This window comes from Sinocyclocheilus anshuiensis, unplaced genomic scaffold (assembly GCF_001515605.1).
Source record: "Sinocyclocheilus anshuiensis isolate Anshui unplaced genomic scaffold, SAMN03320099.WGS_v1.1 scaffold590, whole genome shotgun sequence".
Lineage (NCBI taxonomy): Eukaryota > Metazoa > Chordata > Actinopteri > Cypriniformes > Cyprinidae > Sinocyclocheilus > Sinocyclocheilus anshuiensis.
The window spans coordinates 1553771-1563835 of record NW_015544192.1 but is presented as its reverse complement, the minus strand read 5'-3'; the positions used below and the strand labels follow the sequence as shown (position 1 = coordinate 1563835).

The 10065-nt window shown below is 36.3% G+C and overlaps 3 protein-coding genes across 4 annotated transcripts in view; all 3 read left to right on the top strand.

Annotated features, from left to right (window-relative positions):
* eloa (elongin A) overlaps positions 1-1793 on the top strand; it is a 9675-nt gene extending 7882 nt beyond the window's left edge. Inside the window, exons 9-12 of the mRNA XM_016496950.1 lie at positions 227-407; positions 561-687; positions 853-1001; positions 1211-1793. Of these exons, the coding sequence (XP_016352436.1) occupies positions 227-407; positions 561-687; positions 853-1001; positions 1211-1272 (519 nt within the window). The 3' untranslated portion in view covers positions 1273-1793. The remainder of the gene's footprint in view (positions 1-226; positions 408-560; positions 688-852; positions 1002-1210) is intronic.
* A 521-nt stretch (positions 1794-2314) lies between these two features.
* On the top strand, positions 2315-5442 carry LOC107696572 (PITH domain-containing protein 1-like). The gene is made up of 6 exons (XM_016496984.1): positions 2315-2663; positions 2918-2961; positions 3114-3191; positions 3940-4044; positions 4151-4259; positions 4490-5442. The coding sequence occupies exons 1-6, from the start codon at positions 2463-2465 to the stop codon at positions 4586-4588; spliced, it is 636 nt and encodes a 211-aa protein (XP_016352470.1). The 5' UTR covers positions 2315-2462; the 3' UTR covers positions 4589-5442.
* A 171-nt stretch (positions 5443-5613) lies between these two features.
* LOC107696570 (acyl-protein thioesterase 2-like) overlaps positions 5614-10065 on the top strand; it is a 9742-nt gene continuing 5290 nt past the window's right edge. Inside the window, exons 1-6 of one of the 2 annotated variants that reach the window (XM_016496981.1) lie at positions 5614-5734; positions 6851-6881; positions 6996-7088; positions 8107-8138; positions 8229-8294; positions 8428-8475. In XM_016496981.1, coding sequence (XP_016352467.1) covers positions 7011-7088; positions 8107-8138; positions 8229-8294; positions 8428-8475 — 224 coding nt within the window. In that variant the 5' untranslated portion in view covers positions 5614-5734; positions 6851-6881; positions 6996-7010. The remainder of the gene's footprint in view (positions 5735-6850; positions 6882-6995; positions 7089-8106; positions 8139-8228; positions 8295-8427; positions 8476-10065) is intronic. The other variant, XM_016496982.1, reaches the window with a different exon arrangement.

Here is a 10065-nt window from a genome sequence, read left to right as displayed (position 1 = left end):
TTTACTGTATTTTTGATCAAATAAATGCAGGCTTGATGAGCATAAGAGACTTTTTTCCAAAAACATTAAAAAATCTTATAGACCCCAAACTTTTGTTTACATTCTAAGTCATAATACTTATTTTAAGAACAACACTGCATTCAAAGTTTTCTCGTTAGGACTTAGCATGGTGATTTATTAGGGCTTATTTTTGGACTAATCTTTAATTTCAAGCCTCTCAACTCAGTATTTCACAGAAGAGTCGGATGATCTGTGGATGAAACACTGCCAGCGGGATTTTAAACATGACCCTCGACAAGAGTATGAATCCTGGAGGGAGCTGTATCTCCGGCTCCATGAAGAAAGGGAAGAGCGTCTGCGCAAGCTCACGGAGAACATCACCTCTGCCCACGCAAACAAACCTAAAGGTACATACAGGCAGTAATGAGTACTTTTAGATCAAACGTATTGCATAGAAAACATTGTAGCTCAGTGAGTGCGGGAAAAAAAAATGTAGGTGAGGATTCAGTAAACGGTGTTCACAATGATAACTCTTTCACTATATTGTTCACTTTTAACAGGGCGGCAGGTTAAAATGGCGTATGTCTACTCTGACGCTAAGCCTCCTCGAGATGTCCGCCGTAGACAGGAGAAGTTTGGCACTAAAAATGGTTCTCCCAGTACAAGCGCTGCTCCTCCATCTGCCAAGTAAGTGAATGCTGCATTAGTCACACAGATGTCATTAGTCATGTAGATGACTCTTTATCATGACGTTTCTACTGACAATCTGCTTTCTGAGTTTCTCGAAAGTAAACAGGTGGATTTTCTTTTTTGTAATTCCATTTAAATATGATGCTAATTCTTCATATACAGGATCAGACCAGCAACAAACTACAGCTTTCATAGCAAATCCAATGATGGTGGTCATTCGTCTTTTAGCAGTCCACCTGAGTCCTCCTCACGCCCCTCTGCTCCCAGCAGTGCTGGTGGTCACAGTGCCAGAGACAAACCGCAGGTCAAAAGTGAGTCTTAAGAGGAATTGTTGTTGCTGTTACATGTTTATCTACAACTATCTCTAAATATACTCCTTGTAATCATTTATTTTATAGAAATTTCTGTATTGAATATTAACCATTAATATTGATAAGATCATGTCCAAAATTTGTTCATTTATTTGCTCGAACTGGTTGTTTGAATGTTTTTCACCACTTTTCTGCTCACTCTTTTTCAGAAGTTGCCCCAATGATGGCTAAGACTATCAAAGCATTCAAGAACCGATTTTCCCGGCGGTAAAGGGAAACATGTTTTTGTGTGTGTGATAGAAAAGAGAACGATTGACGGAGGAAACATTTTTTTGCTGTAATGCTTCATAGAAAATGTGCAATGCCCTCTCACCTCTTATCTTTTTATGCTTTTTAATATTATCAGTACAGTTCACTGGACGCAATCACAGAAAATATCTGCATCTGCATCAACAACCATCCACGCTCAATTGTCTTAGCATGTTGTAAGCTTTTTACAAACACCGAAAACAAGAGGTACACTACAGATTACCATGTGACACCAGAACCCAGACTCTCTGTTATATGTTTAATTGCTTACATTTCATTGCATTTTCATGGGACTAAGTATGATTTTATTGTAGAGTGAGAGGGAGAATGAGAATAAGATGAGATGTAAAAAGTTCAAGGACTGTACAATTCCACACCATCATATTTATTTTAAATCTTGGACCTGGCAGTCCTGGACCTTGCCATGAATGAAAGATCAAGTCATTTTAATAGATTTTATGAAGTGTTCTATGGACATTTTTTTTAATAAAATCCATGTGTTGCGCTCACCATGTTCTTATTTATCCATGTATATATTTATGGGAATTTAACTTTAATTTTGTACTGAATTGGGTTGGTTATGATTCGGTATTAAAATTAAAGTTTTCATTTTCAACTTTTCACTATCACTCTATCCTATCACCTAAAATGGAAATTATATCATTATTTACTCTATCTCTTGTTGTCCTAAATCTGTATGGCTTTCTTTTCATTAGTGGAATACAAAAGACATTAAAAATTGACTGACGTTATGCCAAAACATTTAATCGTTGTATCAAACAGAAAATGGAGAATGAACAACATTGGACCGAGTAAATACTGTCATAATCTTTATTTAATTTAATAGCGTATAGCCCAGTCTGTTTTCTTTCCACTTTATTTACGGCAACGCGGAGCGACCAATGAGACATTAATGCGTCACAAGAACGCGACTCCAAACTCTGCTCCTCATTGGTTCCCTTGGCTTTTGTGGTCCAATCACGTTCCACGTTTCGTATTTGCGTGTTGTCTACTTTCCCACTTCTATCACATGTGTAACTACGATTTTAGCAGATGTGACAGAAGCCGCTCGAGCTGTCGTACATATCTCTCCATTAAGCTTAGTTGTGAGTGTTTCGGCACTTTTCCGGTCCCGAACTGCAAGTTCACGCCATGTCTGGACACGGTCACAGCCACGGCGGTGGACACAGTCACGGTTGCTGTGAATGCGATCACGAGCCAGCAGAGCGAGGAGTGGAATATGAGCTGTACAGACGCATTGATATCGAGAAGCTTCAGTGTTTGAATGAAAGCCGAGACGGAGACGGTAAACTGGTGTTCAAGCCTTGGGATCAACGCACTGACCGGATGAAGGTACCAATTAACCTGGCTTAGTTACGCAGGAGGTGTGACAGACGTTAAATTATCATGTAGAATAGTCAAACTGCGAATTAAGACACTTCTGTATGTACTTACCTAATTGCATATATGCATGTTTATTTTACTTTGTATGAACTTTTCTAAGTAAAAGACGACGGTTGTCTTTTGAGAAATTAAATAAACGGATTGCTCGATTGTTAGAATCCTGTTCCGTTTGTTCTAATGTTTGTCCCCCGTTTTATTTTCAGTTTGTTGAAAGCGATGCCGACGAGGAGCTTCTGTTCAATATACCGTAAGATTTGTTGCGCAGCAGCATCCATTCTCTCACACACATTTCAGTTTCTCTTCTGTTCTTAATTATCTTCTGTTTATTATAATTGCCTAAATACTATGTGCTTTTCCAATAGAAATGGATATAGTTGGTGCATATGATTAAATCTGCAGGTTTACAGGTAGCGTGAAGCTGAAAGGGATCATTATTTCTGGAGAAGATGATGAGTCACACCCAGCTGAAATGAGACTGTGAGTTTGCACTCACTGGGAAAAAATAAATAAAAAATCGAGACCTCTTGTAGTGTGACATATGGACAATGCAATTACAGTTTACATGAATAAGTGTTGCAACTGGGAACGAGAATCTGCTTGCTGAGCTTGAGTGTCCAAGCAGTTTGTTTTAATAATTGATAAACTATTAAAAAGAACATTGTGTAAAAGGCCAAATATTACAAAACTTAAAATAGTTTTGTCTATTGTTGTACATTTGTTTAACAGATATAAAGCAACAAAATGTTTTATAAAAATAACTTTATAAAAGATCTATATAACTTAAAATTTGCTTTAAAGAAATAGTTCACACAAAAATGAAAATTTGCCGAAAATGTACCCACCCTCAGGCCATCCAAAATGTAGATGAGTTTGTTTCTTCATCAGAACAGATCTGGAAAAATTTTGCATTACATCGCTTCCTCACCAATGGATGCTCTGCAGTGAATGGGTGCCGTTTTTATCAGATCAAAAACTCCGAAACAAACTCGCATGCATCTTGGATAGCCTGAGGGTGAGTACATTTTCAGCAAATATTCATTTTTGGGTGAACTATGCGCTTGCGTTCAATTAAATATTTGCATCCACATTGCATCACAGCTAAAATGAGATTGTGAATTTGCTTTCACTGTAAAATAATAATAATAATATTTTGTAGCATCACATATGGATAATGCAATTACAATTTACATGAATGAGTGTTGCAAGTGGGTACTTTCTTGGGCAGGTACAAGAACATCCCCCAAATGTCATTTGATGATACAAGCAGAGAGCCAGAGCAAGCGTTTTGTCTAAACAGGGATCCTCTTGCTGAGCTTGAGTATCCTACCAAGTAAGCAATTTTAAGAATGTTAACATGTGCATAAGCACATTCATAGTACATCCTGTATGTTGGACACTAGAAATCTATGTTGACCACCCCCCAATATTTTATATAGGATTGCAAGATTCTCCAACGTCCAGCACTTATCAATTCACATATCTCGAAACTTTGGGGCAGAATCCACTCATGTGTATTACATTGGTCTGCGGGGAGAGTACACAGAGGTCAGTACTGGATAAAACATATATCATACTATAACAACAACACTTCCATCATCATTATTAATAACTGGTGGAAGATGTGCCATATTCTGACAATATTATGACAATAATATTATAATGTTACTGTTTTTATAAATATTTGTTTTACTTTGGAAAGAAAAATAAGTTGAGAAATCCAGAAGCATCTGCATTTTTGCAGTCACCGTCATCTGATCTTTTTATCTCTCTTTCAGGCTCATAGGCATGAGGTCACAATCTGCAACTATGAAGCAGCAGCCAACCCAGCAGATCACAAAGAGACCATTAAACCTCAGACACAGTTCATATCATGACAAATGGAGGAGAGAGAATCTCACGTGTGCTGTGTGAAACTATAAAAGTGTGCATGAGTTTTGATAATGGTGAGATGATGAACTGAGAGAACCTGTGTGTTCTTTGATGTGTTCAACAGGGTTTTCTTCACAAGGGTTTGTTAATCTGCAATTCTGCTAATGTGCCAATAAACCTTAGGCTATATAAGCATAATTACTTCATGTATGCTTATGTCAAATAAACTGTATCCTTCAACTAACAGAACAGATGAGGCTTGCAAGAAGCCTGTTCCTTAAAAAAACATCTCTAAAGTGTGGGAAGTTTGTTGTTATTCTGTTTTACAAAGTTTTATTCACCCATTTAATATTATTTTGCATTATTACCTTGGGTCAACTCTGACATTCAAAACCATTTAAGAAAATGTTTAATTGAGACCTCAAAAGTGTCTAACATTGATGGGTTTGTGTAAAAAGAAAGTTTTAAAGAACATTTCCTGGTTAATTTCAATCGCTTTTGCCTTTTCATATCACTGATTTTATAACAACTTCTATTATTCTGCTACTATTTAAATAGTGGTGCACATCTTAGAGCTACAATTTCAGTTCATGTGTTTTTCACAAATACATGTATGTTGTAACAGAAGTGAAGATGGAACCATTTTGAGCATCCATCACAACAAACCCATTTCTCTTCGCTTTAGCATAATTTTAGCTGTAATGCAACAAACCACTGGTAAGTTAAGAAAACCCTTGATGATATTTTTTGTTATAAATAATAATTAACGGTTTTCTTAACTTAAAAGGTGTGTTGCAGCTAGGTCCAGGTGTTAAGGAAAGTAGTGCTGTAGTGGTGTGTGTGATGGGTTAAATAATAAACAATTTAAATATAAATTAAAAATAAAGTGACACAAATTTTATATATATATTCGCTTTTGTTCTGATTGTGACAGTTCAGAAAATAATAAATTTTGACATGTTTTAGCCTTACGCTTACAAAATATAAGGTACTATTTACAGATTACTGACTTTAAATGTTTAAATCCGCTTCCACATTTGCTACACTGACTGAACCTCACGCGGTTGAACAAATACGATGACATCACAGCACGGTGTCTCCACCCCTCCGGCAGAAAGCGGAAGTTCCGTTGTGACCTGGGATAGCAAGCGGTGAGTCAATACATTTGTAGCAGTGGGCCGCTGTTTATGTCTGCTTTTTTTCCTGCCTGAACCCTAAATTTTAATCTACCCCCTGACCTTGGCTTTATCGCTAGCTACAAACGCGCAAGCTTGTCGCTGAGTAGCGCAATAGTGGGATTATTCGAGATCCAGATGGCTCCATCTATGAGTCTGTGGTTTCATTGTGACAATTGTACAGACGAAACAGGATTAAGCTGCCTAACTGCGATCATGTCGCTCGAGTATTAATGAAACGACCTAGCGGCTTTATTTATACATGTACTCTGTCCTTGATTCCGCCAGGTTGAGAAAAAAAAGAGCTAAGCTTCGCCGATTTCTCAATTGTTTTCGCTGCCCATCCCTTTCTTCCCATTCTTTTTGAATACACGATGGTGTTGTTCATAGCAGGATACATGTGAAGGATTATTTCACTGTCGCATTAGAGATAATCAGTACAGTCATTAATGTGTATAAGTCATGGTGTAAGAATTGCATACTGGTGCATTAGGATACTATGCACTTTAGTTGAAAAGTGTATTTTTCTGGTATTTAGTAGAGGTATCAGTAGCAGATTATTTGATTGAAGTATTTGATAACATGTGCAGTACTAAAGTTCAGAAAGCCAGACCGACCCATAAAACCAAGACTGGCACATGGAGTTCATTCAAGTGTTGAAACACTCCGGGCTTAAACTTGTGATATGGTCAACCAGGCCACTCAAAGACGAATGAAACCATTAAACTGGAGTGTTTTGCTTCCTGCAGCTGTCAAAGATTTGATTTCTCAGTGCTGTCATGTGGTTCCAGGAAAACAGTGACTCGTGGTTTTCATTAGAAACCGTTTTCTGAGAACTCGTATTAAGCAGATGTCTGCACAGTCACCAGCGGAAAATGAATCTGTATGATTAACTTAAGCATCAGCGCTTATCCAGTAGGCTAAATCACCCTGTAATTTTTACATTATCTGTAAACGTTCTGTTTCTTTTTCACGTCTAGATGCTCTGCAGGTGCAATAGAGCACTTTTAGTTTTAGATGGGCATGAATTGCTAGTTGAAAGGACTTTAATAACACTGGTAATTAAACCAACTTTTGTTAATCATTCTGCAGCCTGCTGACAGTTTCTTTCTAAAATCGTCTGGTTCGTATCTTTAATAACCATATGTCCAGTACTTATTGCCTGGGCCTTTGTATTTTGCGTAAACATGTTGTACTGATTGCATTTGAACATTTTGTTTTTGTATTTTCCTAAAAGCACTCCTCACATTGTATGTGTGGCAACAACATGTCTGTACCCCTGCTCTCTGAAGCCGTCACAGTGCCTGGAACGGAGAAGGAAACGGCTGTGGTAAGATACCAGTCGAATCATTGACTAAAATCAAAAGTTTTCCATGTTCTTCATTTGCATTACACAGGTCAGTTATTTTAAGTTTCCTTAAAGGAATAGTTCACCCAAAGATGAAAAGTCATTTACTCACCTTTGTGTTGTGAGTAAATAAAACTATCATTCATTTTCAAAACACCAATTAAGATGCGTATATTTAATGAAATCTGAGAGGTTTCTGTCCTTCTATTGAAAGTCCATGTAACCAAGACTTAGAAGATCCAAGAAGGTCGTAAAGGCATTGCAAATAAATCACATCACATATTATAAACAAGCTCAAAATGCTGCGCATTGCGTGAAAACTAAAGAGGTTTGTTCTTGTGCTTGACATGCACAGGAATCTGTTTATCATATGTAATGTGCTCTATGTATGTGTGTTTATATGTGAATAAAAGCCTAAATTAAATTTGTTCATCATATAAAGCAATTGTATCTCTTCCCAGGACTTGGATTAAACAGTTCGATTCATATGGATTCATTTTACAATGCCTTTATGACCTTTATGAATATTCTAAATTTTGGTTACGTACACTTTAAAAGGGGGACAGACCTCTCAGATTTCATTAAAGGGGTCATATGATGTTGCTAAAAAGAACATACTTTACAGATCTTCTTTATGCACCAAGAGCTTGTAACACTCCAAAGAGAAAGGAAAAATTTAAATCGCATCATATGACCCCTTTAAAATTATCTTAATTTGTGTTTCAAAGATTAACTAAAGTTTTTTGGGTTTGGAATGACATGAGGGTCAGTAAATGATGACAGAAAGTTTCAAATTCTCGTTTACAGTTCAAACCTTCAAATAGGCTGCTTGCCTTCTTCTTTATTGGAAGAAAAGGGTGAATAGATTCATAGAAAGCTCGAGTTTGCTATTGAGATAGTATCTTTTTATAAAATAACCAAGAGCCAGCATCAAACAGGAAATCTGGCCTCGTTGGTGCTTTGCAGAGATAAGTTTCATATTTAATTGTTAACTTTGCAGGTTATCTTCCTTCATGGCTTGGGTGACACAGGGTACGTTCTGTTTATTACCTGCCTGTTGCGGGATCTTTTAATACCCCCTGCCCTGGTGTAGAAATAACCCTGTTGTGTTACTTTTTATAGACACGGCTGGGCTGATACCATGACGTCTATTCGACTGCCATACATCAAATACATCTGCCCACATGCGTAAGTGAAAGCCTGTGAATCGCAAAAAATATTTCTTGATGTGTTTATTGTTATGCAATACAAAAATGTTAGTATCACTTGATTTCCTTGTAATTTATTACAAAGAATAAATGATCATACTTTCTGACTCTAGACCCCGAATCCCTGTAACACTCAACATGAAGATGACTATGCCCTCATGGTAAGTTTCCTCTGCTGCAGATAACATTAAAAGTCTAGTACATTTACATAAAAGTGCAATGGGGATTGAAAATATAATTTAAACCTGAGGATAAATAATGCTCAGGATTTTGAAAAATGTAAAACAAAGAAAATTTATGATGTAAAATGAAGAAGTATTTCAGATTCTGTACTATTTTAGGTCATTAATCAAATCAAGTGGCTCTTTGTACAGATGGTCAGATGTTACATATTTGTGGTTAAAGCAAAAGTGTGGTTAAAAAGACATTCTGAATTAATGTTAATTTTCATTTGTCATGTAACTCAAATTGTTATACTGATTTATATATAATAAATATATAATATACACTACTGTTCAGTCAGTAAGATTTTTGAAAGAAATTAATACCTAAAGATGCATTATACTGATTTAAAGTGACAGTAAAGAAAATATATTTTTCAAATAAATGTTGTTCTTTTGAACTATAATATAATACAATATAATGTAATATAATTAGGGCTGTCAGTTTTTAATCTAATTACATGACGTTTTGATTAATTATTCTAATTAATCGCAATTAATGTCAAAATAAATGTTATTCAAAATTCAAAATATTGTGTAAAGATATTTTTGTTAAATGAGAAAGTATCAAGTACTTGCGATATGCCCTTCGAAATCCTTCATTCCGAAGAGACCTTTGAAGTGGCCAGTTTTGAGCACTTCGGTTTGGAACGACCCTTCAATATGGCGGCCATGAATGTTTTCACTCCGAAGTGCCCTTCGGAGGGCGATATATCCCGTTTGGAACGCACCGTAGATCATTCAGTAACAAAAACGCTGAGTGTTCCTCGGAGAATGTGCAATACTTCTGTTCTGAGGGGTATTCTAAAAAGTAATGTTAACTTACCGTCACATATACCCTGAACTCTTGGTTGATTAACCCAAACCTTGCTTACTTGAGGTATACTGGTTCCCAAAACGTGTCTGGGAGTAAGTTCAGTCAACTCAGAGGTGCATATCTCCACCTAGTTGGTGGTTGTGCAGTCATTTTTCATATTTTCTTTTTTAATATTTAGTAACTGAGAATAATAATTTGTATATGTACTAGGGCTGTCAGTTGATTAAAATTACATGATGTGTCAATTAATTAATTGAATTAATTGCAAAATAAATGTTACTGTGAAAATACACACAAAAGAATATTTAAAGCTATTTTTGTGTTAAATGAGAAAGTATCAAGTAGACATTACAAATTGTAGCTTTAGAAATATTTGATTTGATTCAACAACAAAAAAATTATTACACAAACATTTAGGCTACAACAGCCTAACGTAAACTATGTAACATAAAAGAAGATAATTTGAGAATCATCTCAGTATTGTTTGTTCATACAATGAAAGTCATTGGTAACCAAAACAGCTTTGTTACCAACAGTCTTCAAAATACCTTCTTTTGTGTTCCACAAAAGAAAGGTTTGAAATGAGAGGGTGAGTAAGGGTGTATTCACACCTGTCTTGTTTGGTTCGATTGAATCAAACTCAAGTTCGTTTCCCCCCTTGGTGCGGATCTTTTGGGCAGGTGTGAATACAGCAATCGCACTCTGGTGCGGAC

Coding starts and splice junctions, on each gene's coding strand:
- LOC107696572 (XM_016496984.1), top strand. CDS start 2,463: ATGTCTGGACACGGTCACAGCCACGGCGGTGGACACAGTCACGGTTGC. Junction 2,962..3,113: donor GAGCTTCTGTTCAATATACC/GTAAGATTTGTT, acceptor TTAAATCTGCAG/GTTTACAGGTAGCGTGAAGC. Junction 4,045..4,150: donor GAGCTTGAGTATCCTACCAA/GTAAGCAATTTT, acceptor TATTTTATATAG/GATTGCAAGATTCTCCAACG.